The following is a 22,934-nucleotide window of genomic DNA, read 5'->3' as shown; positions in this document are numbered from 1 at the left end:
GTAAATCATATCTTACTTAATTCTTTGTAATGCTTTGATATTAGAAAGAGTCCAGGAAGCATTATAAATGGCTTCCAGGGCTGGAGAGATGGCTCAGTGGTTAAGAACACTGGTTGTTCTTATAGAAGACCCAGGTTCATATCCCAGCACCCACATGGCAGTTAACAACGGTTTGTAACTCCAGTTCCAGGGTATCCTACAGCCTCTTCTGTCTTCTGTGGGCATTGCACGATATGAGTGCACTTACCTACACGCAGGCAGTATACACATACACATAAAATAAAAATAATAAAAAAAAAAAAAAAAAAAAAAAAAAAAAAAAAAAAAAAAAAAAAAAGAACAAAGAAAAAACAAATGGCTTCCAGTGAAGAGTTTCCTAAGGTTTCAATGTTGACCTAGATCTAGTTTCTATGTTTTGGTTTCTTTTCCCTGGAATTTATACACGATGACCTCAAAAATGACCCCTTGAACTTCCAAGTGTGCAGTCATGTGCTGTTCAGAGGAAGAGCATGTTGATTGCCCAAATGGGTGAGAATCATCCAGCTGTGGTTTGTCCTGCAGACAGGCTTGCCTGAGCATCTGTCAGCATCACCGTAGTCACACTCACTGACTAACCAACACTGATGGATTGATTGGTATTCCTGTACTGAGGACTTCTTTAGACCAAAACACAAGTGTTGTGTTCCCAGGGGAGGAAGGGCAGATGAAGATTATATCCATCATCAAAAACGCATTATGTTCACTCTCCATGGATTTATATATCAATTAAAAATTAAAATCCACAATGCTTAGAACAGTAATATGTATACACAAAGTAGGACTGAAACACGGATTCTAGCCTCAGGGAGCTTTTAATCTTCAGTCATGATGTGTACTTTCAATTGGAAAGAAATCACAGAAAAAACAGGAAAATTCCACATACCTTAGAAGTTCCCAAAGTTAGTCTCCTCCACAGAAGGACAGGGGGATTCTGATAGCACAAACAATCTAAAATAGGCTCAATAAAATTTCTGTATTCTGAGAGTACAAACCTCTTAGAAAATTGCAATTAAAATGAGCACTTAAAATAAAAATCCCTTTAATTAACATTTTGCTGTTTAAGGGAATTCCGGCAGTATGTATGATTAACAATTTTCAGATATCCGAATTTTCTACTAATTTCAGATAAATTAAAGAAATCACTTCTAGGAAGATGATGAATGCTGAGTACAAGATTGTGGCAAGTATCCTTCCCGTTTTATTCCCTCCCCTTTGTCAACATTCCAGAATGCATTCATCTTTTAAGTGAGTGTATTGAAGCAAAACGGGGCGGGGGGGGCAGGGGTTGGTGGTGGGAGGAGGCTGGAGAGGTGGCTCAGTGGTTAAGAGCACTGGCTGCTTTTGCAGAGGACCTGAGCTCAGTTTCCAGCAACCACATGATGACTAGCAACCATCTATAACTATAACAGTTGCAGGGGATCCACCACCCCCTTCTAGCCTCCACAAGGCATTCCACACACAGGTGCACTTACTTACATACAGGCAAAACACACATATAAAATAAAAATAATTTTTAGAAATTAAAAAAAAAACACTTGTTTCTATTACAAATAGCATAGTCAGTGCTGGAAATAACATATGTAGAAAATTTAACCATACACACTCCATTTAATTCCTTTCCTAGGAATTAATTTAATTCCTTTTCCTCTGCTACTTTGGTTGTTTTGAAATAGCATATCATTCATCCTCAAGCCTTGATTTTCCTTATCTTTTTCTAGGGAAGCACTACTTACTTTGCAAGATCCTGTTCAAGGACACCATCCTGATAGATTTCTCTAAGTCAATGGGTATACGTAATCCTAAAATGAGGCACATCCTTCATTGCAGTCTGGGCTCTTAGAACGCAGGGACCTGCCCCTGGCTCTCCTGCCCCTGCCATTTCCTGACACCTAGCTGATGAGCAGAGCACGTTTATCCCACTGTTCCTTCCTTCCCAGCAGTTATTTCATGCAATCTCTCGAGAGTACAATACACAATGAATTAAATCAAGGTTATTTGTTTAGAAATTTTCAAATAGGAGAGTAAATGGTTTCATTTTTCCTAATTCCCTCCCATATATTTTGTTGTTGTTGCTGTTATTGATGCTGAAACACCCTGGCATCATGCCATGTAGTCATCTTTTAGAGCAGAGAAGAATCAGGACTCCATGCCACAATACTGGCAGGAAGGGTACATGAGGTGCATGGTAAAAGAGGGCATGCTGCTGGATACCTACATAGCAGAGGGTCACTTCCTAAAGGGCCAAGCAGACTCATCTGCAGCACTGGGTTGCTGTAAAGAGAAAACTTTCTTGGCTAGAAACTAATTTGCAATTACTGACCTCAGAGAAAGCATGCCTAAAACTTCCATTTGCTCGAAAAGATGTAACTGGGGATTGAAAGAGTACCCTTGAGTCTGTAAATGAGAAGAAGCAGAGCTGTTACTTCAAATGCTTTGTTTTGTTCCACTGATGAGAAGAAAGCAAGCTGACAAAGCAACGCTTGCTCAAATTCCACTCCAGCAGAATGCAGAAAACAGACTCACAGTAGTTTTAGCAAAGGGACCAAGAAGGGCAGAATGCTATTAGGTAGGTTAGCAGGTCATTGGATAGGACACCTGGACCATGACTCTGCATCTCCAAGTGTAAGCGGTGAGGGTCAATGTTGAGTATGAGTTACTTTCCCTGTTTTCTTTCTTACTCAGCTCAACATGATTCAATTCACTTTAATGAGGTAAGGTTTCCACACATTGAACTTCTCTCCAGACCAGTGATCTTACCAGTTATCCCAGTTGAATGGTCCTGTTTGTGCCTCAGAAATTTACTCTTCTACGTCACATGCAATCCCAAGAGTTTACTGCATTCAGGTGAGAATTGGGAGACCAGTCTGCTCATCCTAAAGCACTTCTTCTCTTAGCCTTGCAAAATGTAATACGATATGTGCCCATGTAATGCCAGATCAAACAGAGTTCTCTGATTTGCCTTCCTGAAACCAAACAAAAACCCAAAGTATATGGCTATCCCAGTTCTCCAGGTAAATTGGGCATACTCTTTTAAAATGGGTTCTCTTTAGAACAGTTGGAAGGGAATAATTTCATTTTCTATGAGTTGTATTCAAGGCTGGAGTTCTCTCTTGTCCTCAGGTGTCTCCTAATTGATTTAAAGGTCACTTCTAAGTCAATAATGTGCAAATGTGCAATTTTGTGTGTGATTATACCTCTATACCCTTCTCCGTGTCCCTCTCATTTTGGCTCATGTATGGAAGTCCCAAATATTTAACAAGGACAATTATATGGCATTCGTGATCTCACCCCTCCCTCTTTCAGCATCTTTTCTTGTCTAAATTATTTCCCACAGCCATAAAACCTGTCAAGTAATGTACATCCACCACTCATTTGACTTCATTTCCATTATCAACTACACATCTCTCAGCCTTCTCAAAGGACCATCAGCACTCCCCAGAGACTTCTTAGAGAGACAAACGCTCTGTTCTACATTAGCTTCAAACCTAATGAATCAAGCTCTGGGGATGAGCCCCACTCACTAGGTTTTATGAGCCTGCAGATGGTTCCAATGCACGCTGGAGTTTGAGACTCACTTCCCTATTTTACTCTGATAACTGCTAAACACACGTAGTGGGCCTTCCTATTCCTACTCTTGCCCCCTCCAACTCATCATCTTCTCAGCAATAAAAGCAAATTCCCTTGTTTTTTTTATTTTTGTTTTTGTTTTGTGTATGTGTAGGCCACAGGTCAACCATCAGTACCATTCCTCAGAAGCTATTCATTTTTGTTTTTGAGGCAGTCTCTGTGACACCAAAGTTCCTCTGAAAAGCCATGGTCCCACCTCCTTCCCACACTCTGTGGAAGGAAGGAGCCACATCCATTAAGGGGAGGGGCTATGGAGATATAAGCCAAGAAAACCATGAGGCTGGTCTCTTGCCATTTTGTGTGGCTGTTGGGAAGCCACCAGACTTATGTTTGGGTGTGGACTTTTGAACACAGCTATGAATGGGGTAGTCACCATTTTTGGAATAGAGCGTGGTGAAAGGTGGGGCAAGAAGGCACAGGTAGACGCCCCACCCTTCTCAGGGGTTCTGTGGGGCGAGAGGAGGCACTCCAACTGGTGAGAAGGTGTGAAAAGCTGATGGGGACCAGGGAGCAGGAGGAGCTGGTGGTGGGTGATCCAAATATAAGCCTATGAGAACCCATGTCTTTGTAAGTCACCCCCTTTCCCAGACATCATATAAACTATGAAAAATCCAAATAGAATGTCTGGGAGACCCTGAGTGAGGGCAGGTCTCCCAGTGGAAAGGGAAAAATTTAGTGAAACAGCCTCTCTCACTGGGACCTGGGGTTCACCAATTAGACTAGGAGGCCTAGCTAGTGAGCCTTAGGCATCTGCCTGTATCTACTTTCCAGCAATGAGATTACAAGTGTGTACCTCTATTCACACAATATACAGTCTTTTATGTGGGTTCTGTGGCTTGAACTAAGGATCTCACTCTTGTGTAGCAAGCACTATATCAACTAAGCTGTCTCCCTGGTGCCTCAGAGTAATTTTTATTTAAAATATTTAACATGGTTTTTATTTTGATGTAATTATACCTTTGCTTAATTATATCTTATTGCCTTTAAAGAACTCTCAGATATAAAAGAGTATCTCACATGGTCTGCAAGGGAGCTCATTAATATGCCTCTGACCTGTGGGTCTCCTGTCCTCCTTATCCCCTACTCCTCAGTGACCACACCATCACTATGTCAGCCTTTGGACTGGCATGGTCACACCTACTTTTTCCATTGGTGGTTTACCTCATGGATTCTTCTCTCTTCTATTATTCTGTCCCCTACCATCCCTCTGTCACACACTGGAAATACTGCACATTTGTTCACTTGTGTACTTCCTAGCTCCATCCTACATAGCTGTGGGAGAACAAGGATTATGTTTGTTTCTGCTCATTGCACCTACCCACTACCTCTCATAGTGCTCTTCACAGGAAGGATATTTAAGAAAAAAATTTGTTGAATGGCCATTCATATATCACTTTTATGAGAGATAAATACAAATATAACAACAACAAAAACCAAACCCAGTGCTGACAGCAGTCTTAAAATTAGCATGCTTGAGCATTCCAAGATCATACCTTAGTTGATAAGTATGAGTTGGAAATTTTTAAGTATGTGGAAAAGTCACACCTAAAATTTAACACTGGTGCTGAAGGCTATATGAGACAATACTAATAAACCAATTTAATCCCCTCTCCTGGGTGTTATAACACCAGTGTATATCACATTTAACTTTGTACCATTATTTCTGGATGATCCACATTTTTATCACACCACAAATAGGTACACCTTGAGAATGCCAGTAAGCCAGGCTATACTACTTTGATTTTGCATGTTTTCTTTCAAGTATTTAGTTTTGTGAGACACAGTCATACTATGGTAGCTCAGGTTAGCCTCAATTTGGCTATCATCTTGCCTCAACCTCCTGAATGCTGGCATTGAAAACTTGTCTCTAGCTTTTGATCACCATCTCAGATTTACCTTTTAAGATTTCTGCTAATTTTGCTTGTATTTTCTGTTTCCTTATATGAATCCAGTGTGCCTTGGATTAGAGATCATTTTAGCTGTCTCCTTGACTTTGTTCCCTAGCATCCATCTCAGTCATGGCTGCCACTTATCTACGTGGCTCTAACCATTTTCAGATGCCACGTCACAATCTTTTGAACTGGATCTTGGTGTCAGTTCATTTGGATGGCAGTCCTCAGGAGAGGGGAGTAGACTGGTGTAAGGAGGCCAGCACAGTGCGGTATGCAAATGAGGAAACTGGGCAGTATCTCCACTTCCGATACATACAATTTTCTCTTTTTAGAAAATATTGAACAGATCCCACACTCTCCCACCCCATGTCCTTGAGTGCTTGCTCACCACCAGGAAGCCTAGGTCTTGAGGCTAGAGAGATGGATCAGCGGGTAAGAGCATTGGCTGCTTTTGTAGAGAACTTGGTTTGACTCCTAGAATTCACATGAAGGTTCACCACCACCCATAACTCCAGTTCTAGGGGATCCAACACCCTCTTCTGGCTTCCACAGGCATTATATGATGTGGGTGCACTTACATTCATGCAGGCAAAACATTCATATACATAAAGTAAAGATAAGTAAATAAAAAACAATTTTTTCAAAGAAGCCTTAGTCTCAATAATTACCAGAGTGCCTCTTGAGACAGATAAAGGGTACTGATGTAATTTCTACTTTTTGAGTAGATACAGAATATCACCACTAAGATAATGAATTTTTATATTAACTCTATGCCTCGACATGACTGGGCCACATGGTACCCAGATACTTAGTTAAAGATGATTCTGAGCATACCTGTGAGAGTATCTCTGAATAAAACCAGCATCTGAATCAGAGACTGATTGACACAGATGGTCTTGCCCTCCCTGACTTGCACATGTCTCATTTAATCCATTCAAGGACTGCATAGCACAAAAAGATGGAGTATGTTCAAAGGGGACACATACATAATCTTGCATAAGGAAGTAGCTGTTTTCTCAGTCACATTTTACAGAAAGAAGGAAACATTGCAGAAAGAACATAGCAATCATTCAGGAAGTAGTAGTCTAAAATAAAATGACTTATCAAAATCATTTAAAACATCCTATTACTACAAAAAAAGGAAGGAAGGAAGGAAGGAGGGAGGGAGGGAGGGAGGGAGAAAGGAAGGAAGGAAGGAAAGAAGGAAGGAAGGAAGGAGGAAGGAAGGAAGGAAGAAGGAAGGAGGAAGGAAGGAAGGAGGAAAGAAGGAAGGAGGAAGGAAGGAAGGAAGAAGGAAGGAGGAAGGAAGGAAGGAGGAAAGAAGGAAGGAGGAAGGAAGGAAGGAAGAAGGAAGGAGGAAGGAAGGAAGGAGGAAAGAAGGAAGGAGGAAGGAAGGAAGGAAGAAGGAAGGAGGAAGGAAGGAAGGAGGAAAGAAGGAAGGAGGAAGGAAGGAAGGAAGAAGGAAGGAGGAAGGAAGGAAGGAGGAAAGAAGGAAGGAAGGAGGAAGGAAGGAAGGAAGAAGTAATAGTGTGTTTACAGAGACACTTTCAAAAATTGTTAGCAGGTAGATGTTAAGGAATATGGATCAGATTAAACGAAGGATTTCATAGAGACATGACTGTAGTATTCAAAACTCAATGCACAGGGCATTGAGGTGGCTCAGAGTGTAAAGGTGCTTGTCACCCACCATCCTTGAAGACCTGAGTTTGATTCCAGAAGTCCATATGGTAGAGGAACAGAACTGATTCCTGACACTTATCATCTGACCTCTGCATACACTTCCTACACTAAGTAAATAAATGTAAAAGATAAAACTCAATGCATGTATTATGTAACCATAACCACCATCACAGTTATAATATAATCTGTATTGATATTGTCTTCCATAACAAATTATATGCTCATGCACAAATAAACAGGAAACACCTATTTAATTAAACAGACAAATATTCCATTCCTTCATCACAACAGAAAGGAAAGGAAAATCAGAACTTACATTGAGCTGAAGCTCATCTGTCCACTGCCCAATCAGTCGGTAGCCAGGGTTGGTGGTGTTTGTTGTCTGGTACTGAAAGATGTCATACCGCCCAGGCGCATCCCCATTCTTGTTAAACATCACTGGGGTGCCAGCACTACCTGAGGGAGAAAGAAAAATGGCAGACCAGAGTCAAGCAAGATTCCTTCAACCTTCTGTGCTATGGGTAAGACTAGAGACCCGTGAAGAGCGAGGGAGTGGGGAACTGACTCCTCTGCTGGTGTGTTCTCTTCTGATAGCCCCACCAGTTCAACACAGGTTATCACTACAGCCTGTAAATGGTGACAGGAAGACAACCAGTCTCTTCCTCTGAATGGTTCTATTCTTCATATTTCTGAAGACTTTATTCTCAACTTTTTCCCTTCTAAGCAACAAAAACTCTGTATAATTTTCAGAGACAACATTATTTGGTAATAGAATGCTGCTATGGACTAATATTATGAGGCTCATGGCGGCTATTATTATTTCAGTGTCTGTTTAACACTAAATTGTGGTCAATAAAGAATAAGTTCAAAAATCATACACTTTTAAAAGTGTCATTAAAAAGAAGAACATAAATAAACAAAATAGTTCATTTAAAAATGCATTCTGTACTTATTAAATTTATAATATTTCTTTGCTGATTATTTCTAATTTAGTTGATAGACAGTGTAAAATATTTAGCAGTGTGCCTGGAAGGCATTCCATAAAGATGAGCTTCTTTTTTCAGGCCCTTTTTAGGTCTTCTTAAAATGTTCATTTGGAGCCAGGGAGATGGCTCTGTGGGTAAGAGCACTTGTGCAAACTTGTGGACCCAAGTTCAGATCCCCAGCACACATATAAAAGCTAGGCATGACCACACACCCGTAACACCTATGTTGCTGGGGACAGAGACCAAAGGATACCTAGGGCTTGTGGCTGCAAGCCTAGCTCCAGATACAATGAGAAAGGCTGTTTCAAAGGAAAAAGACTGAGAGGGATAGAGCGGGACATCTGGCCATACACAAATGATCACTCAACACCAAGAAAAAAATCCACAATACAGGTATAGAAAGAGCTTGGGCCATAAGAATCATACAAAATCGTGACCTCATGTTGAATGGAACTCTATAGGAAGTGGGGGTTCAACATCACAGGTAGGACAGATGAATAGCTAAGCAGGTTCCCACCATCCTATGGTTATCACCTGTCTGATTTTACAACAGGGGTGAATATCAAAAGGGAAAACCAGAGCTTGTGATGGACTGAATAATGGTGCCTGTCCTGTAATCCCCAGAGATTGTGAATGGTATTGTCAACAGCAACTGGTCTTTGCTGATGTAAGAGAATTAAGGTCTAGGACATGAGGAAAGTTCTCTGGACCAGATGGGTCAGTCCAATGTTCTCACAGTTATCCACCTAAGAAGGAGGCAGGGAAGCCAAAAGCAGTGGAGGACATGGGGGGATGAGACAAGAAGGTGAAGTGATTTGAGACATGTATCAGGTGTTGATATAAAGGGGATGAGAATGGAATTTCCCCCAGTCCTCAGAAGGACCCAGGCTTCTTTTCAGCATAACTAGAACCTGGGGCCCCAGTGTTGGTCTTCCACATACCAGAACTGTAAGGAAATACATGGGCATTGTTCAAGTCATTCAGCTTATGGTAATATTTTGTGGTGCTAATACGAAACTAATATATGACCAGAGGGCACAGAACACAAGAAGATCATCATCTTACAAGTAAGATCGTACTTAAATTCAGAGGAATGTCACTTGTCCTAGTCACTCAGGTTTTACAGCAGACTGATGCTAAGTAACTGGTTTTGGAACCTTCAAGAACAGATTTAAATTCCAGGTTTACCTCTCAGTATCTTTATTACCTTAACAAATTATTTGATATCAGTATACTGTCTGACACTTATGATACCTTTCTCAGAGGGTTAGAGTAAGTATTAAATTCAATAATGCATAGAATGTTTGAAGTCCTGTGCCTTTTACATAATAAATGTTCAACCAATATGAATACTCTATTTTAATTTGATTCATGTGTGTCTGTGAGTGTATGGCATATGTGTAGTACCGTCAGAGGTCAGAAGAGGGCCTCAGATCCCTCTGAGCCACAGTTACATGTGGTGATGCTCAGCCCTATGTGGGTCCTGGGAGTTGAATTGAACGTGGAGTCTCTGGAAGAGTTGTATGTGTTCTTAGCCACTGAGCCATCTCTCAAGACTAACAATGTATTTGAATAGTTTTTATTTTATCAATGTTTTATTTTCTGGTGTTACAAGATGAGAAAGAACATATTTCTTCAGTTAGCCAGACTGAAGCATTTCTAGTGCACTAACACTATCTTTCTGAGAACTAATTAGAATTTCCCCATTGCAAGAAACATTTTGTATTTTCCTAACAGCAGTGTGGAGTCCACAGTGGGACTGGGGACTAATAACCCAAGAATACTGCTTTGGTCCCACCAATCTGGGTCAATGGCTGTATTTACTTTTGACCAAAGGAACCATTTCAATTTTCTTCTTATTTGTACAATCGAGACATAATCCCTACAGTTTCTTAAAAACAAACAAACATATGAACAATAAAACTCACTTTATCATAACTCTTACTCCTTCTGTGTAAGACTCAATCAATGCAAAGCTTTCCAGAGTGAAATGAAAACAACTTCAACAACTGGCATTAAAGTAACAGAGTTTTCAACAGTGACTTTCTCTTCTTAATATATCTTCTAGGTATATGAAAAGATGAAACAAAAATTGGATATTGCATGCTATTAGCAAGAAACAAGAATCCTGTCATTGAGAGGCAAGGCATTATTGTTCAGGGACTCAGAGCTCTATTTCTCTCACACTGGACTCTGGGATTCCTGTTGTGCATTCTATGGCTTCTATTCACTAAATAATAGGATTGCAGCCTTTCATAATCTTTGAGAGAGAAAGACTATAGGGCACCTGGAGTGCCAAAGGATCTCATGTACACAGCTCAGTAGTCACCAAAATGGGAGGTACCACTTAGTATTTTCTCTCTACAACCTGTGAGGAGAAATGGTTCTTGACACACCTTTTCCATTCTCATTAAAGTCCATGTTAAAGAATTATAGAAAAAGAGATGAGTACTTTAAGTGATGATTTTCAATAACATATTGTGTGGCTTTGACCTTCTGGATGGATTCTTTAATGCAGTGGGCTTATTATTGCCAAGACTTTTTTTCTCTCTTATTCTCTTTTTAACAGTACCTTGAACTTATTGAAAGGAACAATAGGCATTATGTTCAATGAACTCTATCCGAAAAAAGAAAACAGAAAAGCAAAGAAGTCCAGAGAAGAGAAAAGAAGATGATATCAAAAGGTAGGTGATAATCTGCAGAGATTTCTGTAAGGTGTTAGACCCAGAATGTAGAGGTGTTAAGGAAAAGAACCAGGGCTATGCACTAAGATAGGCATTGTTATAACTAAGAAAGTATCCTTTACAAGAAATTACCCTTTACAAGAACGTTAACATTTTATTTTTCAGTCATGCGTATGTCTCAGAGTACATAGGATCATGTTCCTTGAGGAGGCCAGAAAAGGGAGTTTGATCCTTTGGAGCTGGAGTTGCAGGTAATTGTGAGCCACCCAATGTGGGTTGCTGGGAACGGAACTCAGGTCTCTGTATGTGCTCTTAACTCCTGAGTCGTATCTCCAGCCCCCAACAAGAACTTTAATAAGAGTTACAGGCCCATGGCCATAGACAACTGTGATGAAGGCAGAGCATTAGGAGAGACTTACCACACCATAGGCAGGTTGAAGAGGGAGTCTGCAATTCACATATATCAAAGGAAGTTTCTGACTCCTACAGGTTTATGGGAAGTGTGGTGGGGACAATTCCATACTGCAAGCCTAGCCCAGCCTAGCCTACCTGCCGGTAGTCACAAAGCAGAATGACACAACACAGATAAAAATAATATTATAATTCCAAGATTTTGCCTTGTGCTTGCTGACGGCTGCAAAACAGAGGAAGAGAATCACAAGGCACAGCACAGCAGGATTTCTTATCAACTCTGTCCAAAGAGAGTGTCTATAAGGGGGTGTGGCCTGATTTCTAGGAAAGAGAGGGGCAGCTAGGGAGTCTGTGATCTATCAGGCAGCAGGGAACAGAGGATGGATGAGAAGCGCAGCCAAGTCTGAATTTTCTATATTTGATAAGTGCATGAAGGAGATCCTTTTCCTCCCAGGACAGAGAGCGTTTATGGCTTCTGATGCCCAGGTAACAAAACTATTCTCTGCATCAAAGCATTTACCTGGCAAGCTTTATCTTCTCAGTTTTCCACATCATGCACAGAGTCCAGAACTGCTGTACTGATATGCATGCCTGTTACTCGGTCTGCCCAACAGACCACCCTGAACTATGCCACTGGAACTAACAAGAACATGGATCTTACACTTTGGCTAGGGTAGGGAGAGATAGTGGCTCTTTGGTCCATTGCATCATTGCAGGCAGCTTGGATTTTACAAGTGTTTGCTGCCTGTTCCAGGGGACCTCAGCTAGGATGTGGCCAGAACACTTACCTTTGCTTGAATGTGGCATTTTATATTTTTTTCAGCATGGCAGTCGGAGGTAGTAGTTTATAGTATAAATACCCCAAGAGGACCACTCTGGAACCAGTTGCCTTTATACTTTGGAAACTGCAGAATAGCTTTCCAAACTAGTCACAGGCTCACAGATTCACCGTAAAGGAACCTGGGTCTCGCCTCTTGAGGAAGGAAAGGTGACAGCACATGGAAGAACATCTGAGATGGTCCATTTTTCAGCATATAACTTCCTTTGCATTCCTGGAAACATTTCCGTCTAGGTACAGGCATTGTGCTAGACAGCTTTAGTTGTCAAATAGACACACCTGGGAAGAAGGAGCCTATGGCCAGGCCTGTGAGGCATTTTCTTAATTGCTAATTGATGTGGGAGGGTCCAGCCCTTTGTGGGTAGTGTCACTCCAGGGCAGGTTGTATAAGAAAGCAGGCTGAGCATAGGCCAGAGGAGCAGGTCACTAAATGGCCTTGTTTCAGGTTCCTTCCCTGAGTTCCCATCCAACTTCCCTCAGTGATGGACTGTCATTTGGAAGTATAAAATGCAATAAACCCTTTTTTCCCAAAGTTGGTTTTGGTTAGAGTGTTTTATCACAGCAATGGAGAGCAAACTAGAACAGGCATACTTCTGATTAAATTAATTAATTATACACTGACTGTTTCAGATTTTTATATGCCAAACTCTTAAAGATATATTTGGAAGTATTGTCATCTGGGCCAATCAGCCAACATAAAGAAAACCGGAACAAATTTAGACTCGAGTATCTGCATTTATTTGGAATGTAGGAAAAGTGACCAGGAGTGACTAACTCTAAATTAGCTTTTTTTTTTTTTTTTTTTTTTTTTTTTTTTTTTTTTGACCCTCCATTCATAACAGGAGGTTAAATGCTTGGGGAAGGTGTAATGATACTTTTAGGACACTATTATCATTAACTAAATCGATGCACTGGTAAATGTGAAGGTCAGAGTTATTAAGCTGTACTCTACTGGTCTAGAGAAAAACTCCTAGGGATAAATGGAGTTTCTTACCAAAGTCCACAGAGAAATATAATTAAGCTTATTGAGACAAAGAAAAGTCAAAGTCTTCCTAAGCTATGTAAAAAGGTTAAATTTGTCATAGTGGATTGGATGCAGACATGGGTTTTAGACTGGCTCTGTTGTTTGCTAGTTGTAGAGTATGAGAAAGGTGCTTTCTCTTCTTTAGACATTCATTTACCTAAAAATGAACAAAGCAAATAAATAAAAAAGTCATTTAAATAGTTTCACACTTAAAGTGGAAAGAGAGCCACTGATTACATTGAGCACAACTTTTTTTCTTTTTCTCATTTTATTGTATGTACATATTCATGTGTATGCAGGTACACATGTATGTGGGGCGCAAGTTCATATGTGCTCTCACGGGTTTGGAGGCCAGAGGTCAACCTTAGGTATGTTCCTCAGGTACATTCTACCTTGTTTGTTGAGACATAGTCTTTCATTGTTTTGGGATGACCAATTAGGCTAATCTGGCTGGTCAGTGTGCCCCAAGGTTCTTCCTGTCTCTGCCTCCCAGGCACTGAGCATGCAAGTGTGCATAATCACACCCAGATTTTTTATGGGGGTCATGATCCAACGCATGCTTATACTTTACCTAGCAAGCTATTTCCCTTGCCCTGTCTTCACAAAAAAACTTTTAAGCCCTGCTGTGAATGCCTGTTGCAATGCCCTAGGAGCCTCTAGAAGACTCCTGTTGACCAGCTGGAAGAAATAGGCATCTTTTAGAAGCACAGTTTGGACCACAGAGCAAGAAGACAATAGTAACAAAGAGGAAAGGTGCCCCTGGCAGGGAACTGCAGAAGCTCAGATCTACACTGGGCCAGGAGGAATGAGACCTTGGCCTGTGTACAGCCTCTTAAAGAAACAGTGCTTCAATCTCCTAAATTCTTCCTGGCTCTACTTTGGGTATCACGATTCTTCATTTTTTCTGTGAGTCATTTCCCTCATCTGTGTGTTAAAATAGGAAAAAAAATGAGATCTACATCACTATGATGTCTTGAAGATTTAATTAAGCCTCACACCTACAGTACTTAACACAGTGGCCAGCGCACAGCAAGACTAATTTCATAGACATAAGTCCAATGTGTGCTCTAAAGCCCTGACACTCTGGCTTGTCAGTTCACAAAACAGTCTTTTTCTTCTTTGAAATATGCTCTTACTATAAAGCCCATGTTAACCTTGAACTTACAATCCTCCTGCCTCTGTCTCTTGAGTGCTGGGATTACAGGTATGTGCTCCCACATCTGGTAATTAAGACAGTCTCAGCAAATTATGTCTGTAACCGCCGTCTTTGAATGAGGAATTACAGAGGACAGCTAGGGAAATTCTCACATTGACTTTTATATTTTTGTTATAATTCAAAGAATAATCGTATATTATATTCATAGCCGTGGATCAGAGTGCAGAGACAGTTCAGTGGTACAGCACTTGCCTAGCATATGTAAGGCCCTGAGTTCAATTCCCAGAATTGAAAACAGATTGCAAAGCCAGAGACTCACATTTGTATTTACTGTGTGATACACTATGACATTTATATTTGTTTGGTTCTGGAACAATTGAATGTGTTAAGAGATTGTATGGAATGGAGAAGAAACTATGCAGACGGTAACTAGTAAGTGCACAATAGTTTGGTTTTTCTATAGTAGCTTTTTCTCTATCCTAAATATCAAACTACTCAAACCACATCTTTTTATCAAATACATAATTCCTGAGACACTAGTGCATACTGTGGGTCTAAATGCTACTTAGACAGAGAAGCAAACATTTGCTGCTGTTGTTAACTGTAATATAACTATCTAACCCAGAAAACTGGCATTGATGTAGTAATATTAAAATAATATGAAAAGTTTACTAAAAATCCCACTATTGTCCAATCAATGTCCTTCTCTGACATAGGATCAATAGGTATTCCCACAATGCAAGGCTACCTTTGTCTCTCGCTGATTCAGTTCTAGCATGGGATTTTCTTGTTGCTCAGATTTTTTAAAAAAATTAATTAATTTACTTGCTTTTATTTTATGTGTATGAGTGTTTTGCCTACATGTATGCAAGTGGGTCATGTGTGTGCAGTGCCCAGGGAGGCCAGAAGAGGGTATGTGCACCAAGTAATTTTAACTGCTGAGCCATCTCTTCAGACTCCAAAATCACTTTTCTTTTTAAGTGATAGGGTTTTACTATGCTGCCCAGGCTGGCCTGGAACTTCTGGGCTCAAAGGATCCATCTACTTCAGCATCCTGAATACCTGGAACCACAGGTACGTGTCACTTGTGCTGACACACCTGGCTTCATCTAGACACTTATGAAGAATCCTAGCCAGCGATTTTATAAAATATGTTTGAACTTGGGTTTGTCTAATACTTCCTTATAAATAGATTTAAGCTATGCATTTGTGGCAATTAGAACTCAGAAATAATGCTCTGATATTCCCAGTGTATCTTCTCAGGACACATGATGTTGGGGCTGGAGAGATGGCTCAGCAATTAAGGGCACTTGCTGCCCTTGCAGGGAACACAGGTTTAGCTCCCAGAACCCATAATAGGTGGCCCACAACCACCTGTAGTTCCAGGGGATCTGACATACTCTTCTGGCTTCTGAGGGTGCCACCATGCACATGGTGCACATACCTATACTCTGGCACATATACCAATTGTTGTGTAGCAATTTCCTTGGAGTAAACAAGAGAATATTCTAAAGGGAAGTGAAATATTCCATCCTAGGGGATGCCTCATAAATTCAGAAAGCAAACAAATTAAAGGCTTCAGGAACGGACCGGATTCACTATGCCTCTCCCTTCCCAAGATTATGTAAGAGGTAAGAGGTTCTGAGAGACTCTCAGACAACCTGAGTTGCCCAAAGGGGCTCAGACAAGCTGAGCTTCCTAGAAGAGGCAGAGACCAGCCCAGCTGCCTGGAAATGATGTTCTCTGACCCGTAGGGCCACCTGCAGATTCTGCAGTGTGCACCAGGATTCCAGCTTTCATGAGCTGTCACCTATGCTGGGGTGGGTTTGGGTAATGCAGCTATCTTTGATTCATTTTGCACCTGTAAGTAACATTTCATCCATATTCCTATAAGCAACCCTAGGAAAACTCACTGATTCATCAAGTTGAACTTTGGAGGTATCCTTAACTTTAGTCTGTCATTGGTTCCCTAACCTGGGTGAGGAGATGTTTATTCACATCTCCCTAGGAATAGTGTCACATAACACATACATATGAATAAAAATTAATCTTTTTTTAAAAGATACATGTTCTTTCCAAGTCTCATTACTAGAGATGTTTACCTAAGTGACTTGGTTAAAGTCACCTTTCAGTCTTCTTCACTACAATTTTATCATATCTTCTTCAGAGACTAAAGTTATTTTAAGACTACTAAAATAGTTTGACTCTTATTATACCTTAACTCAGTAATTTTAGTATCCATCAATGATCCTGGCCTGAAATAAGATTATTGAGGTATTTTCAAACTGGTGATTTTTCAGCTCCATCTTTCCCTCACTCTACCCTGCCAACCATTCTCTTTTGTTTGTTTACTCAATGGTAATGATTTATTTATATCAGTATGGATATATGCATACTTATTCTTTTATGAGCTATAAACTATTGTGATCACATAATTAGCCAATGGATCCCTTCCAAGTTGTTTCATCTGCCCTTTCAGTATGACCCCATTAGTTTTGAGGACTACCTTGTGTGCTGGAAGACAGCTATGCCAACATCTGCACTACCAATATGCTCTCCTATTTAGCAGTGGTATTAAACCCATCTTATACTTTCTCTGCACTGGTCCTGGATTCAACTATTTCTCTAGGGACTTCTGGTTCTCTGCAGTGAGGAATGCTATTTCTAATATACTCTGAGTGCTAGAAGTTTTATTTTCCCTGACGTGTCATTACCCCTTGGCCCTCGAGATGGAAAGACATGGGTGGTACAAGTAGACATACATATCCATGTGTATATCTGTTTTCCTATCTACTGCATATATATATATATATGAATTCTGTTGATATCTTTTTTTAATATAATACAACAGGGTTCATTATGTTTATCTCAATTCTTACTATCAATTTCTGTCTTCAACACTGACAAACTTAACTCTTATTACCCTCACTATATTGAAAACATTCTCAGTCCTATTAAATAAGTTAGCATCAAAATTGTTAAAGCCCCTTACACTCAAATTTACTAGCTGTGTGCAAAGCCCACATATTGTTATTTTGTCTCTAGACTTTCATGGTCTTATACCATTTCTCCAAATTTCTCACATTCATGTTTTTTTTGTTCATCCCCTTCATTGTTGTTAGGTTCGACTTCATTCGACATAGAATTATGTGACAATCTCTATTGAACTTTGCACTGCTCATATTCAGGTTCATTTGAATTCTTTCTTTAGTTTTCGGAATGTGAAGCATGTAGACATCATAAGATTCAGACTACAGCAAAAATGTTATCAGGGAGATGGGCTGCTTCTCATGCCTTCTGCACTACTTATGATTTTCTCCAGTTATCTTGACTCACCTCTTATAGTTAGGCTATCAATTCATATCAGAGTTTTGTACTTTAAGAAGCAGGATCATAACCTTAGATGCAGTTTATGCAGCAACCGTCAATCATTCCTTAATGATCTTGGGACCTTCCTCCCCTCTCTCCCTCCCCTCCATTCACCAAGGAAAATTGGCCTCATGCAAAAAAACTATCTTCATTTCAGGAAAAGGAGAACAAACTGCACCCCTCAAGAACACAGTCATTCCCTCTCTCATCTTGATGAGCATCCTTTCAGCGGGTCACACATGCTTCAATCACTTGAGTATGTAATTAACTAGGTTTGATCCCGTTCAAGAGTCAATGGCAGAATGGCAATACAACCATGGAATTCATTAAATTTGTGAAGTGGGGAGCCATGGCCGCTTAGCCTTCCACACACACAGAGCGAGGAGACTCACACATGGAGCTGGGGACTCACCGTTGAAGTTGACGTTGCGGATGTATTTCAGCAGCTTCTTGCCCCCAGCTTGCTCCATCTCCGGACACACTCCACGGTAGTCTGCACACAGATCCTTGTTCATGTGATGGAGTGCGTGCGCCATGGCATAGACTGCATCAATCACAAACTGAACTTTACCCTCCTGCTCATAGTTGGAGTCTTTTCCAATTCGCTCCTGTCCTGCACATTAAAACGACATACACACAGAGATCGGTGTTGAGTAGGAGGCTCATGTTTGCATTTTCTTTTGATTACATATGAAGAAAACCAATCTTGGAGAAATTGACAATGCAAGCAACACAGCCTTTTGTGGCTACCATGTCTCACTGATCTAATAGTTTGTGGAATTTTCCTTCGGAGGACATCACACTGACCATTTTATTAAGTATGCTTCAGAAGTCCGACTTCAAAAGAACACTGTGAAGGCTTTTGTAGTGAGACAACATGCATTTCAAAATAGAGTGTGCCCACAGAATCAAGGAGGCGCTTGGTGATCAGAGCTGAGGTGCCGTCATTAAAATCTTCAAAGATTGCTTGGTCTAGAAAGGACAACAGTAACACGATAGACAGGAACACTCTAAATCCTATGCCTGAACTCATCACCCTTCACATACCTCCACCTGCTATGCTGCCTGCTTCCACTGTGGCCATTATTGGAGACCCTGGTGCTTAGGCTGAAAACATTGGTCTCTTTAAAAAATGTTTCCTTTCCTTTCACCCGCACTTTCACATATATAAGCTATAACAGTGAACTCCTATCAAGCCTACCTCAGAAAACGGAAGCATTTGGAACACTGTACCAGTAACCAATTTTTATCCTTTCTTCATCTTTCAACAGAATGCAGGGTTAGTCCTCTCCATTCTAGGATTCGTTCCTTCACTTTATATTTGCAAAATGTAGAGTGGACCACCCCACAGTATCCCAAAAGAATTCTTATCTGATTCTCCACTCTCCACAAAATAAGGCCTGACCCTCTTCCTTTGACTTCAATACTGAACACACTACATGTATTTTCTTATTTGTGTGTGCATGTAGATGTGTGCAGTACATGTGTGCATGTGGAAGTCATAGAACACACTGCAAGAATCAGAAGGTAGTTCCTTCTAGTATGTGGGAGCCAGGGATCAAACGCAGGTCATCAGACTTGGCAGCAAGTGCTTTCACCTGCTGAGCCATCTCACTGGCCCAAATAGATAAATGATGCATTCATTACATACATGACACCAGGACTCTGTTTAGACCTTCTGTTACTCTGTGAAGAATAAGTACACAACGACAGTTTCACATGGCAGTGACATTCCATAGACTGCTTCTTACAGCATGTTTGTGTAGTGATGCAGCAGCAGTACAAATTCCACAATCTCGAATATTCTTCCTTCAAATACTCACAGGTGGTTGACACCTGCTTTATTAAAACAATTTCTGGGTCTCCTTACTGGGGGGACTTGCTCATAGTGATTATTTTTTTCTGGATGTCATTTTTAAGGCAGTTTCTCATTCTGTTGTCCAGGTTATCCCAGAATTAATTATGTAGCCCAGGCTAGTCTTTGAACTCATGCTGATCCTACAGGGTCAGCCTCCTGAATGATGAGCCTCTATGCCCAAAGAGAATATTCTAATGTAAAGTATTATCTTCATGAAGGAAATCCAGACGCCACCAATTTTACCTATATTTGTAGTTTTTCTTTTGAGCATATACATTGACCTCTCATATATCAAACATTTTACTGCTGCTTCATTCACAGGCCGATAAAATGTATGCTCACTGCATGTCCTGGGCTACAGAGTGTGTATAGACTAGAAATTTTTGATTGTTTTATTTTAAGGTAGAATTTATCATGAGGCTAAGAGCTATTTTCAAATCCAATTCAAGATGACACAATTTTTATTTAATCTCAACTCTTTTCCTTAATTTCCCTTCCAAGGGAAAAGCTGGTTCTTAATGACAGTGTCTTGATTATTCATTTACATTATCCTGTACTATGCTTCTAATGCTCTCAGAATAACATAGCATGTCTAATATGATTTAAAATGCACAACGTAATGAACAGCTTTGTGTGTGTGTGCTGTGTTTTCCCAACTTTTGACTGCTGTGGGGATAAATTCTGAGAAGTGAGACTGCCTTGTGCAAGAGTAAATTCATCTGTATTATTGATTTATCTTTTAAACTCTTCTCTGAAAGGGTTACATCATTTTGTGTCCTGGTTGTAACAGATGAGAATGTTCATTTCTTTGCTACTTGCCAGCAGATCAATTGCTAAATTTTTATATGCGGGTCTGAAGAGATGGCATAGAGGTTAAGAGCCTACTCTCACAGAGGACCTGGGTTCAGTTCCAAGAACCCACATGGAGGCTAAAAACAATTTGTAATTCCAGTTCCAGGGGATCCTATGTTCTCCTCTGACCTCCATGGGCACTGCATGCATGGATGCACTTACATACATACAGGCAAAACACTCATATTCATAAAATAAATAAGTATATAATTTTAAAATTCTATATACATCCATCAGATACAGGAGAAAAGCTTTCAACTTCTATTTTATTTACATAATTTCCTCTGTGTGTGTGGGTGTGTGTGGTGTGATTTTTACGTGAGTGCTGGGTATTTCAACTTGGGTCCTCAGGCTTGTACCACCAGCACAACCCACAGAACAATCTCCCCAGGCCATTATTCGTATTTTCCTCATGTGGAAAGTTGAGCATCCTTGTATGAGGAAAGAATCAAACTGTTCACAATCTAGCCAAATTTTACTAAAAATACTAATTTCCTTCTCTATTTTTAAAAACTTTATTAATTATATAATCTTAGGATGAATTGCAAATACTTCCCCTAGTTTGCCTTTTTTTTTGATGTCTCTATAGCCAAATAAATTTTATTAAATTTTAAAAACATTTTATATATGTATATTTTATATGTATGAGTGTATTGACTGCATGTATATAAGTGTGCCCATGTCATGCAATGCCTATGGATGTCAACAAAGAGTGTCAAAATCACTGGAACTGGAGTTATGGGTGGTTGTCAGCTGCCATGTGGGTGCTGGGAATTGAACCTCTTCAAGAGCACCCAGTGCTCTTAACTGCAGAGCTATCTCTCTGGGCCCCTACTTTTTTTTCTAATGAAACTTTTCATTATTGAATCATGTTTTAAAAGATGTTCAAGACAACGTGAGAAGGTGGGTTCTGACCTCCATCGGTGTATCCACTGTGATCTCAGCACACCGCCAGAGAGTGCTGGGTTCTGGCCACCCTCTGGCATAGGGGCTGAGAAAGCAGGGGAATGACTAAGTGTGCCCAGATCCTGCCTCTTGGTGGTGTTCCTGCTAACAGTGGTCCAAACCTTAGAAGGAAGCCTGAGTGTACCTGACTGGAACCTGACTTCAGCTTTTGTGGTGCTCCAGAATAGCTGGTCTGAAGCCATCAGTTCCCTCCAAAATAAAACCTGAGATAACCTAAAAACTGTACCAACCAGCTTTATATAACCAATAAGGAAAGGACCTAGGTACGCTGATAATTCAAACAGAAGCATATTTTAACTTAATTTTCATACCAGAATCATAAACAATAAAATAACGTCACATGTCAAAATCACAACAAAAGAATAATAAAATGGAAAGACAAAACACCATGGCCCCACCAAACTCCACCAGTCCTGTACAAGAGTTCTATAAGGAGAACCCCCTAGAGATAACCCAGGACACTGAAATTAGAAGAACAATCATAAAGAGGATCAAGAAATTCACCAAATTTAATGAACACAGAACAAACAAATCAAAAAATTAAAAGAAGACAGGGAAAACTTCTGAATGAATTCTCAAAAGAGATTGAAACATTGAGGAAAAATTAAGGCCGACTTGAAACAGCAGGAGAAAGCCTAACCACTAGAATATATGAAATGGAAAACAGATTATCAACACTGGAGGATAAAGTTAGAGAATTGGACCACTCAAGCAAAAAGAATGGAAAAATAAAAAAAAAAATTGAATGGAATATGCAAGAGATGTGGGACATCATGAAAAGACCAAATCTATGTATCATAGGAATAAAGGAAGGAGAACAATTTCAAGTTAATGGTTCTGACCAGATCTTAAACAGGATTGTAGAAGAGAATTTCCAAAAAGCAAAGAAAGGCATCCCCATAAAATACAGGAAGCAGCTCTTGGGGTAAGTCTATAGCGCAGCTCTCTGCGCCGGGACTCCCTAAGCGACATTCACCCTTCCATCCCCCGCCTCGCCGTTCTATACTCGTAGTTTGGGCCCTGCGCCATTCCTAGTCTTGGGGCCCCAGACACCTGGGGAACCAATACTGTTTCCTTACCCTTCCCACCCAGAGAAACTCAGTCCCTTTCTTGGGCTCCAGGAGCACCACTTCTGGCCCTGGCCCCGCCCTCACCTCTCTCTGCTTCCTTGGGCCTACACCACCGGCTAACTCTCCTAGCCTGCACTACTATCCTCAGGCCTCTTGGGGTAAGTCTATAGCTCAGCTCTCTGCGCCGGGACTCCCTAAGCGACATTCACCCTTCCATCCCCGCCCTCGCATTCTATACTCCTAGTTTGGGCCCTGCGCCATTCCTAGTCTTGGGGCCCCAGACACCTGGGGAACCAATACTGCTTCCTGATCCTTCTCACCCAGAGAAACTCAGTCCCTTTCTTGGGCTCCAGGAGCACCACTTCTGGCCCTGGCCCCGCCCTCACCTCTCTCTACTTCCCTCGACCTGCACCACCTGCTAACTCTCCTAGCCTGCACTACTATCCTCAGGCCTCTTGGGGTAAGTCTATAGCGCAGCTCTC

General features: G+C 40.7%; 1 protein-coding gene across 3 annotated transcripts in view; it reads right to left on the bottom strand.

Moving 5' to 3' along the window:
- Grm7 (glutamate metabotropic receptor 7) overlaps window positions 1-22,934 on the bottom strand; it is a 998,867-nt gene that overhangs the window by 330,986 nt on the left and 644,947 nt on the right. For all 3 annotated transcript variants that reach the window (XM_008854801.2, XM_008854803.1, XM_008854802.2), the window contains exons 6-7: window positions 18,119-18,319; window positions 7,555-7,694 (exon numbers count right to left, since the gene is read on the bottom strand). In XM_008854801.2, coding sequence (XP_008853023.1) covers window positions 7,555-7,694; window positions 18,119-18,319 — 341 coding nt within the window. The remainder of the gene's footprint in view (window positions 1-7,554; window positions 7,695-18,118; window positions 18,320-22,934) is intronic.

This window comes from Nannospalax galili, unplaced genomic scaffold, assembly GCF_000622305.1.
Source record: "Nannospalax galili isolate Female #2095 unplaced genomic scaffold, S.galili_v1.0 scaffold406, whole genome shotgun sequence".
Taxonomy (NCBI): domain Eukaryota; kingdom Metazoa; phylum Chordata; class Mammalia; order Rodentia; family Spalacidae; genus Nannospalax; species Nannospalax galili.
This window is presented reverse-complemented; position numbering and strand designations above follow the sequence as displayed.